This window comes from Syngnathus floridae, chromosome 16, assembly GCF_059516105.1.
Source record: "Syngnathus floridae isolate MCC-2025c chromosome 16, RoL_Sflo_1.0, whole genome shotgun sequence".
In the NCBI taxonomy this organism is placed as follows: Eukaryota; Metazoa; Chordata; class Actinopteri; order Syngnathiformes; family Syngnathidae; genus Syngnathus; species Syngnathus floridae.
The window spans coordinates 7,864,623-7,874,707 of NC_142428.1; the positions used below are offsets into that span (position 1 = coordinate 7,864,623).

Below are 10,085 nucleotides of genomic sequence, written 5' to 3' on the forward strand. Positions count from 1 at the left end.
AATTTCAGTGTGTACTGAGATTTTGTACATGGTTTCTTTCAACTGCAAATATATCTCGAGGGAAAGTGCACAGGAAGCAGGTGAAACACCAATAAAGCCTTGACAAAAGAAAAGTGCGAGACGGTTGGAGTGCAGGGTGTGTCATGCTCGTCCATCAGGCTGTACCTGAACAAAACTGTGCAACTGACTGTGAATTCCTCAGCCAGAATCAGCCAGGCTTGCTGGGACTCGTCTGCGGGGTCATCAACACGGTCATACAGAGAACCTTAGAGCAACTAACTCTAGTCAATGCAGTCTTCCTACATTAGGAGCAGAATTATGACAAAGTGCAAGAAGTACAATGATACTGACTGGACCCAGAGGTGTGCTAGCAGTTGACCGCAACTCACTGGTTAGGCACTAAAGGCTGTTTTTTTTTTTTTTTTTTTTATTAAATGCATGGTCTTTGTTCTTTTTAGCTTCTGTAAAAGTGGGTCATGTCTGAGCAACAATAGGATAACGCAGTTGAGAAATGGACGCAGAGGTCCAGATTGACACCACGCCACTCCCTGGAGTGTAATAGATGAGAGAGAAAAATCAATGCAGTAGCTACAGCAGCTAAGAGAATTCACAGCGTAGTCAAGGGTAAGTTTCAAGGGCAGGCTGTCTAACGTTGTGTTGGCCAGCTGCTTGCCAATATACTAAGACTAGACTCGTGACTCAGAAGGCTTTGTTCCTCTTGGATCTGTTCAACAAACAGCTGACAAAAGGTTGCCGTTTCTTCAGTTGAAATTGGCTGTTATACACCTATGTAGATATTGGATTAAAAAAAATACATTTACATCAAGAGTAATTTACATTAACAATGTAGGGTGTATTCCTGATTAGTTTAAGATTATACTCGTTGAAAAAAAAAAGTCATTTTATTTAAAAAAAACAAAACAAATAAAAGGTAGATTTTTAAGCAACCTCAAAGTTTTGAATGGCTTTGCTTTTGAGAATATATTTAGAAAAAAAAAGTTCTACCAATATTTTGGGTGAAAAAAGAACAGCTTCACGTTTGGTTGCAAATAAGGTATCAAAATTTAATGTTGCTTTTGAATGCACATGTTTAACAAATCAATCAAAACCATCAGATGAATTGCTTTTCCAAAGTGACATGTGAGTATAAAGTACAGCAGTGCAACTTTTTTTTTTTTAACTCCACATTTTCTTAAACAAAATAGAAGCTCCTTGATGCCCGGTGGGCAATCAAACAGAAAAGTAAAGCTCAGCAGCAACTGATGATTTTGTTATGCTCCTGCAACAGAGAGCACCAAGCTATTATTTACTGACAAATGTGAACAGCCACACAAAAATCAAAACAAAAACAACCAGCTCACGCACTCGCACCATACATGGCACTCCATTCGATTATTAATGTGCAACGATGGAATGAATTAATCTCAGCTCATTTCCACACGTACTCTGAATGATGTGTTAAGCCAGTTAACACACAATGGAGCATCTCAGCTCCCATCACAGCATATCAGAAAATATCTTCTGCCAAGCTACAAAAAATCTTGCATCATCCTCACTGCATAACTGTGCAAAACAGGAAAACAAACCCCACTGAGATAACAACCCTTCCATCAATAACAGGCTCAGGGCAACAATTCTGCTACAAAATGTATTAAAAAAAAAAAAAAAAGGAACTGGAGGCTGGAGGTTGTCATATAGTAAAAATTGTGGCTTTGCAAAATTGATTAAAGTTCTTATTTGGAGGTTCACAAACGCTTCAGTGCAGCTAATCTGCGCAGGAGATGATGCTTCCGGGCTTTGAGGCGTTTGCGCTCCTGTTGCTGCTGCTTCTCCTTGGTGTGCAGCTCCTTGAGGTATTCCGCGGCGTGGGTCAGGATGGCAACCTTGGGGGTCTTGGTGGATTCAAGACCTGGGATCTGATCTCGGAGGGCCAAGAACCTGGACTTGAGGTCGTTCCTCCTCTTCCTCTCCAGGTAGTTGTGGTTCTTCCTGCGGTCTACGTCCTCCATGTCAGAGTTCAAGGAGCTTCCCGAAGGTGAGATCGGACCACTGGACGCCGGGCTCGTACGCTTACTTTGGAACTCCTCCAGGTCATCCTCATCTTCATCATCATCATTATCGTCGTGAGCGTTGGGCTTGGTGTCGGGGGAGCGGGCTGCATAGTTGTGCTGCTGCTGGTGAACCAAGGCGTGGAAGCTTTTAGGGAAAGGGTCCGCACGCACTGTGAGGTTCACTGGCTTGTGGACACTCGCCAGTCGGGCCTGGTTGTGTTTGCTCTCTACCGTGACAACATCAATTTCTTCTTCTTCTTCTTCTGTAAATAATACACAAAAACAACTTTTAATGGAAAGAAAAATCAATAATTCTCTTTGACAATACCATTATAGAGTTTCTATTGTCTTGGAAAAAGCATTTTTAAGCAATATTTGTTATTCAACAAATTTGATGAACCTCCCAAGTAACGCTGACCAAGATTGTTCATTGTTTTTGTGCTAGCCTGCTTTTGACAGCAAAATTGGGTGCAATATTGAATTGCTGTCAGCTCTGAACGTTGGTCAGAAAACATCGCAGGTATAAAAAAAATTCTCATTGTCTTAGAATGTGGTCTTCTGATTTTAGCTTTGCCAGTGTGGTTCATTTAATGGTGACTTTACCTGTAAGGTGATGTGTCAGCACCAGAATTTGCACACTGCTATCTTTCCACTTACATTTTGCTCGGCAAATGAAATTGCTTTGGAAGCCAAACTCAATTACTGGACAAGTTTGTTGACATTTTTCCTTATTTATCTGGGATGCTGCGTCTAGATTAGTTTTCCCTCTCACTCTCTGTATGCAGGGGGCGTGGCACTCCACGCGACACAGAGAAAGTGCAGCACCCGGTTTCTGTTTCCCATTGATCAGTTGTACTAGCTTGGTATCAACCAGCCTTGATAAAGAAAAAATTCAAGTCCGCCCTGTCTGAGACCGAGTAAAAACGCCTTCGATTTGAGGCGAGACTAAACCTAACCCTAAAAAATGGTCTCGAGACCAAGACCGATCTCAATAACTACACAAGAAATAGTTAAACTAAACAGACCATGTGTGACACTAAATAAATAAACCACTGAGTATAAATTGAGATCAATAACATGACATCATTAAGTATGAATACTTTTGGTTGTGTGCCGTGCCACAAGACTCTTCTTGTTCTTCTGGGTTCGAACCACTGGATTAGGAACAGCAACAATCCAATTTAGGTGACAATAGGAAGTGCATTCCAGAGTCAAGCAAGCACATCACTATTTCCCCCACACAGCTTTGAGGCATTGGAGCAGAGAAGAATTTGAGCCTTTGTCATGGACCACAAGGAACATTCATCAGCAATTGTAATGAGTGGACCTGATGGCCAGTAGGCGTCTCCCAATTGAGAGCCCTGAAAGGTTGATGCTTTTCCATCACAAATCACAGAGGCTCATCCAATCAAATGTAAAACAGAGGTTGCTGATAGATGGGGGGAGGGGGGCAGCCTCGAGACGCATGTGGTACACTCAGTTAAGCAATGTTTTCACATTACGTATTGTTAAAAAGAAAATAATTCAGAGGTCAGGCTGCGCCCTTACCGGAAGAGTCAGTCCGAGAATCGGAGCCAGATGACGCTGTTTTCTTGCAGTTAATCGTCGGGTAGGCGAGAACATCCTCAGGGTCAACAAAGTCCGCAGACGAGAAGCAGAATGATCTGCTCGGCCTCGCGAGGCTCTGCGAACCAGGGCGAGCTGCTGGGGGCTGAGGCGGAGCCGACTGCTTGCCGTGCATTACCTTCTCCAGCGCTTTGCTGGCTGAGAAACTACTCCACATGCAATCCTTGATGATGATGGAGTTGATGTTACGGACCGGCCCCTGATTCTCGCACTCGTCGTCCTGAGCCAGGACTCTGGAGAGCCAGCCCACGTTGCCGTCCCCGCTCTCCAGAGTCTGGAGGGGAGACGTGGGAGGGGAGGGCAGCAGCTCGAACTTTTTCCAAATGTCCTCGCTTGGCGCGCATGAATTGTAGAAATCCTCTTCGGTATCAAAGTCATTGAAAAAATAATGCTGGTAACAGTCGTACTCCATTGTTAGGCTGGTGATAAAACAAAGTAAAAATAAAATTCCTCTTTGGGTTTAGTCCTTTGAACCTGAAGGAAACATTGCAGGAAGTTAACCGCTTTGAATTTCCAATTGATTGTTACGGTGACGCCGCAAAACATGTGCATATTGCGCGAAATACTATAAATAAATTTCCGCGGGAACTACATTTAACTGGAAATGAAGACCGGTCCGTTCAGAACTCGAACGCCACAAACATGCAACGTGCAAAGTTCACTCAACTTCAACTCGAAACTTGCACAAAAGATCGTGCACAACCACAACTCACTGATTCCAAAACTTCGGGTCAAAAACAAATCCACTGCTAGCGTGCACGGACTAAAACCTACCCGAGCTGTTTTGTCTTTTGTTTTAGTTGTGGCTCGAATAGCCAACAAGTCGCTGGCTGTAGTTCCGCCCCGCGACGAGTACGGAAAGCCACACTCTGCCTTTTTCGCGCCAGTAGAAATCCTGTTATATGCACGACCAACGTCTAGGGAGGGGCTACCAAATGGGAGCATCAAACGTCCCCAAGTGCTCTGTTGTCTTTTATGTCTTTGTTGTCTTTGTCTTGTACCCACACATGGACTTTTCTTGTACCAATATGATTTTTCAGGTTGGCTTAATTTGCCAATGTTTCAATAAGCCTTTACTTTGGAATTGGATATATGTTTTGGCCTTTTGTAAAGGTCATATTTTAACAAACTCCTAGAAATGTAGATTTATTCCAGCTAGCACACAGGTATCAAACTGAAGCAAATCTGTCATGACCCTTGCTAAAATCTTCATCAAAATGTTTCTCATTTGCAATAAATAATTTTTTGAAAGATTTTATTTACAATCACTTGAACAATAATTCGAGAAACTGATGTCATTGACATCTGAAAGCTTTCAACGTATCATTTTTTTGTGTAATATATGATAATTTGATCAAACATTTGTTTGCTTTTATCGTCCTCACGGCCCTCCGAAGGAAGCCGCATTTACGAAGTGGCCGTCCACAAAATTAAGTTTGACAGCCTTGAGCTAGCGTATTGATCAGCTTGAATCTTGATCATCACATGCTGGTGACACGCCTGTACACCGACTGAATACTGAGCTATGAGATTGAGGCATTGAAATAACAAACCTTTAACATCAAAATTAATCAGGTGAATGTAAATCTATTGGTGGGAAATTGAAGCTTCAGACTTGCTTCATGAACCACTTGTATATTTTTGACTCTTGGAGATTTGGAGACACTAACTTGCCCTTTCTTAAACATAGATACTTGGTGGCAAATGTGCGCTGAATTATTTAATATGAGTGACACAGCCACATCCCAGTTATAAGAGGATGTACACTTGTGCAACCACATATCTCAGTTGTTTATTTCAACTTCCCCTTTTGAAAAGACTCCACCCTTCCATTTTGGTTGCACAGGTTATAAGGGTGCAAAGGTTTGAAGTGATTTATCTTTGTGTCGTTTTTGGACATCACAAACATCCTAGCATTTTAACAGGGATGTGCAGATTTTTTATTTACAAACTTCTGACTGGCACTGCCCCCTGCATCCTCATATCATCATTGTATGCCACCTAAAGTTTATGCATACTGTTTTTCTGTACCACCTCCACAGGTGGGCAGTATAAATTAGAGTGCTTTAAAAAGTGCTATTTTAACTGAGAACATAGAAAACTTTCAAATAAGCATGTTAGCTTGTCGCATACAACAAAAGTCAGGGAAAGATAGTTTTATGTCTTCATTATTCCTAATGAATATAATGTTGCTGTTTTTTGCATTGGTGGTTGATAGTTGTGTTGACAACTCGACATCCAGTCCTACGTTCATTCAAAAGCTTGAATAAATCATCCATATACACATTAAAAAGGCAAGGAGACAAAATGCTGCCTTGTCGCACACAACATAAAAGGGAGATAAAACATGAAATACATTTCCCCACTTCACAGACATCATTTGAATCGGATTAGATTTTCAATGGATTTAAGATGATAGTATTGATGAAGACAAACTTGTTTTGAAAGCCAAACAGACCTGCCTTCTAGCCTACTTTAGTAACATTTCTATTGATGCCAAGGGAAAGAAGAAAACAAGAAAATCTGAAAATTAAATTTTTCCTCAGCTGGAACTTTGTCAGGGTAACAATGCTTAACACTAACAATAGGCAACTCGCTCTGTCACCCCTCCCCTTCAAGTGGCCACTATTGTCTTTTATTGTTATAGTAGCATATGTGTGAGGATACTCAAGAAAGGAACGAGGGGGTGGGTTTCACCTCGGGTGAGCACTCGTGTTAGTCACATGACCCATGGAGGGGTATCACACAGTTGGCAGTAAGGGAATTTGGATGGTTGGATGTGATTGTGTTATATACAAGAGGAGCCCTCCTTTTCCCCACGACCTCTGTGACACTCACACTACCCTTTGACCTGTACATCCCGATCCCGAGCAGGTTTCAAAACGGGTCCAGTCAACCAGAGACTATGCAGTTAATGTGAATTATTCACACACGTTTTATTGCTCCCCCGAGAGGTCAAATCACCACCACTCAGACACACCCCAAAAAGAAAGAACAGGCCAAGTAACAGCTTCACCTGCCAAAAATGACATACAGCTGACTTATTTTTTGTTATCCCATAATTCTTACTATTATCAAAGTATGGTTATAATTTCTGACATTTGGGGACCTTTGTAGATTAAATCAGAACTGAAACTCAAAGACATTGAGCTCCAAATTCATATCAACCCCATAAGATTTTTTTCTAATGGATGACAACTTTTTAGGTGTTCTGCTTCAACTTAAAAGAATAAAATAGCTATGTGCCTGTTGTATCCAAGACAGCTGGTAGTAGCACGCCGCTTGGTGGCTAACATGCGCAATTACATGCTCGTGAAGACGGGAGAAACGCTCGTCATAAGGAGTAAAAGGAGTTCAAATGTGAATGTACTTTTTGAATTTTGAATGAGCCACATGTATATTGTCCATAGAATATTGTGAATATCTATATATAGATTTTTTGTTAGTAATGTACTTAGTATAGTACTACAATCCATTGTTTTAACTGGGGTAAAAAAAATCATTTTCTGTTTGTACTTGGTTGAATTCAAATTGAATTCTCACGAAATGCCGAACTGTGCCCTTGGAGTTTCTTAAAGAAAAAACAGGGGCAAAGAAAAAAAAAACACATGGCCCGTACGGGGATCGAACCCGCGACCTTGGCGTTATTAGCACCACGCTCTAACCAACTGAGCTAACCGGCCACTATACACGCTGCCATGGTGTCTTACAACTTAAAACATACGTACTGCTGGGACGAGTATACTGAAATGTTAAAACTAAAACAGAATAAAATTCCCAGCTGACATCTAGAAACATACATTATGCACTACTCTCCTGTTCCATCGATTGCTTGAGCTAACACAGACGCCGCCACATCCCAGAATGAACTGTTAAATTAAATTTAAATCAAATTAAATATATGAAAACCACTAATAGACAGAAAATACATTTTCAATGCGCCTGTAGTTTCCTCCAATAATGATCTTTTTTTTCCACCCATCACCTCTAATAACCTCCAGCTGTGAACGTGCGTGGATTTACGCACATATTACGCACAACGAAAAAAAATGGCAGCAGGACATCCGTCCACTTTATTTTGTGCTTTATTACTTTTCACCCTCGGTTGCTGCAAAACGGGCACCGACAGCTCAACGTCTGCCGTATGGCGAAATCAATCAACTAAACCAGGCACCCCGAAATCCGAACCTGACCCAACCCACGTGAGCAAACCCACTCGTGTGTTACCAACTATTAAAAACACCGGTTTCGGCTTGACAAACCTTCCAGACGTATCCGTGACATGCTCCGCGTCCAACTTGCTCGTCCGGGTCAAGCCCTCTTTCTACGGCTTCAGCGTGGATGAGTCGGAGCTCCAACTGGGCTCAAGCTGCAGAAGCAACGGTATCCTGAGACCCTACGGAGACCTGCTCTTCAACTATCCCCTGACGGCGTGTGGCTCCCGGCAAGAGGTAGCCCTATATGCATGCATATCCGTGGCCACTTTTTTTGTACTCAGAAATAACAACATATCCCTCCCATGACGGCAGTCGCAGCGCGACTTTATTGTCTACAAATTCACTCTCCATTATGAACCTTCAACCAGGAGGTTTCCAATTGGAGCTTCTCGGATTGACGTCGACATTCACTGTCGTTATCAAAGGTATGAAGAGGTGACAGGAGTACTCATACTCAGTACTTAAGGAGAAGTAAAGTTTAGAGGAAAAAAAAAAGCAATGGCCGTAATTCCTAGCAGCCCAACAATTCACCAACTTTCCCACGAGGTAAAACAGTGCAAGCCATTTAAGGTACCACATACACAAGGGAACTCAATGTGAAATCATTTATGAAAAAACAGCTAAAGACATTCAATTGCAAAACAAAGAATATTATGTCATGAGAACTTGACCTACATATTTCTCATGCTTTTTTGCCAAGGTATGGGCATGTGTACCAATTGGCAGTCAAGCCCACCTGGAGCAGCGCAGTTGTGCGTAAAACTCTAAGAGCCAATCCAAAAGAGTTTCAAATCCATTTTATGGATGGTATGTCTAAATACAATTTTACATTATGTGCATCATATCACACTAAATAGTGTGTCAAATTCAGATTTATGGAGCACCCCGATCAAAAATCAAGTGTTCCAGCTAGGTCAGAAGGTTAACGTCCAAGTCTCTGCTCCACATCTGCCCACTGGAAGGAAATTGTACATCAGCAGCTGCCACGCTTCACTGGACAACGGCTCTTCATCATCCCATAAGTACACAATCATTGGCAATTTGGGGTATGGATTGTGTACAGCAGTTTATTATTCCCCCTTAGTGTTCCAATTGTGATGTCATGTGCATGCCATCCACAGTTGCATGCTGGATAGTAAGCGAAACCCTGGAGGGGCTTCTCAGTTCATCTCCCGTGATCACGGAACCCTGAGATTCGCATTCAAAGCCTTCCAGTTCATTTTTGACCCAGAGAGTGAGGTAAGAATCAGCAGCCATGTCCTTAAGTCAAAAGTGACTCACGTCTATGTTTAGATCAGCCTTCACTGTCAACTATTTGCTACATCAAAAGAGCCAGGACCAGCGCAGAAATCATGCACATACAAAGAAGATAGGTGAGACTGAATTCTAAATCAATTTATTCTTCCCCAAGTGGATGCGGTTTATTTTTGATCATCTTTTGTTAGGTGGAAGGCCCTTTTGGGAGATGACTCCATTTGCAAGTGCTGTGATTCTCAGTGTGTGAGCTCCAAGTCAAAGAGAACAAGAATGGAAGGTACTCAAATTATTGTTCTCTTGTGAATGTTTTTAATCCACACGTTTGTTATTTTACAAAGGTTCCGTCAGAAGTGGCTTGATGGTTTCCGATCAGCCGCTTGTTGCAGAGGAAGGCTTCCTGCGTGTCAGAAGACTGAACAATCCCGTACGTGATATGCTCAGGGATGACATCTCATGGCAAAATGAAGACATACTCGAGATTGATGGCAAAGAAGAAAAAGACAGTAAGCAAGATTATGGAAGAGAAAGTGTGATTGTAGGAGAAAAGATAAGACATGACACGATTGCCTTTCCGAGTCAAAAGCCTGAAGAGAGAAGTTCGAGAGAGTTCACAGAGGATGGATCTGGAGATACATTGGAAGGAAGAGATGCCAAACTGGTATTCCAAGAAGATAAAATAAAAGCAGTAAAGATAAAACACCTTTTAGCATCACGAGTCACTCTGCAAAGTGATGCACCACAACCTGATTCCAAAGGCGATGACGAAAACCAGAATCGCTCGAATGGGACTGAAGAGACAAGAACGAAATCCTCTGACGTCCACGATGAGCTGGTAAATGATGAAGAGCCGACTTGGTATTTTACATGGACATAATTTGAATTTCATCAATCATTACACTCTGCCATCTCAATAAATTTGACAAATACAACAGCA

The 10,085-nt window shown here is 42.0% G+C and overlaps 2 protein-coding genes and 1 non-coding gene across 5 annotated transcripts; 1 reads left to right on the plus strand and 2 right to left on the minus strand.

Moving 5' to 3' along the window:
- Nucleotides 1-1,038: 1,038 nt before the first annotated feature.
- Nucleotides 1,039-4,604, minus strand: LOC148385466 (protein L-Myc-1b-like). 2 transcript variants are annotated; one of them, XM_088356317.1, is made up of 3 exons: nucleotides 4,452-4,604; nucleotides 3,600-4,151; nucleotides 1,039-2,314 (listed from the first exon to the last, which is right to left on the minus strand). In XM_088356317.1, exons 2-3 carry the CDS (start codon nucleotides 4,087-4,089, stop codon nucleotides 1,746-1,748), a joined length of 1,059 nt encoding a protein of 352 aa, XP_088212443.1. In that variant the 5' UTR covers nucleotides 4,090-4,151; nucleotides 4,452-4,604; the 3' UTR covers nucleotides 1,039-1,745. The 2 variants fall into 2 exon arrangements, with proteins under 2 accessions (XP_088212443.1, XP_088212444.1); XM_088356318.1 differs by having other exon boundaries at nucleotides 1,039-2,311; nucleotides 3,600-4,560.
- A 2,682-nt stretch (nucleotides 4,605-7,286) lies between these two features.
- Nucleotides 7,287-7,360, minus strand: trnai-aau (transfer RNA isoleucine (anticodon AAU)). The gene has a single exon. It is a non-coding gene; the product is annotated as a tRNA-Ile (tRNA).
- Nucleotides 7,361-7,685: 325 nt separating this feature from the next.
- LOC148385468 (zona pellucida sperm-binding protein 3) lies at nucleotides 7,686-10,085 on the plus strand. 2 transcript variants are annotated; one of them, XM_088400203.1, is made up of 8 exons: nucleotides 7,688-8,128; nucleotides 8,207-8,319; nucleotides 8,595-8,701; nucleotides 8,766-8,940; nucleotides 9,016-9,133; nucleotides 9,188-9,267; nucleotides 9,340-9,428; nucleotides 9,490-10,085. In XM_088400203.1, exons 1-8 carry the CDS (start codon nucleotides 7,727-7,729, stop codon nucleotides 10,023-10,025), a joined length of 1,620 nt encoding a protein of 539 aa, XP_088256329.1. In that variant the 5' UTR covers nucleotides 7,688-7,726; the 3' UTR covers nucleotides 10,026-10,085. The 2 variants fall into 2 exon arrangements, with proteins under 2 accessions (XP_088256330.1, XP_088256329.1); XM_088400204.1 differs by lacking the exon at nucleotides 8,595-8,701 and having other exon boundaries at nucleotides 7,686-8,128; nucleotides 8,857-8,940.

Bases quoted from the DNA above. Each gene is read 5' to 3' on its own strand.
- LOC148385466 (XM_088356317.1), bottom strand. From the start codon at position 4,089: ATGGAGTACGACTGTTACCAGCATTATTTTTTCAATGACTTTGATACC. The intron at 2,315-3,599 runs GTAAGGGCGCAG...TATTATTTACAG, and splicing joins TTCTCGGACTGACTCTTCCG to AAGAAGAAGAAGAAGAAATT.
- LOC148385468 (XM_088400203.1), top strand. From the start codon at position 7,727: ATGGCAGCAGGACATCCGTCCACTTTATTTTGTGCTTTATTACTTTTC. The intron at 8,702-8,765 runs GTATGTCTAAAT...TGTCAAATTCAG, and splicing joins TCAAATCCATTTTATGGATG to ATTTATGGAGCACCCCGATC. The intron at 9,134-9,187 runs GTAAGAATCAGC...GTCTATGTTTAG, and splicing joins TTTTTGACCCAGAGAGTGAG to ATCAGCCTTCACTGTCAACT.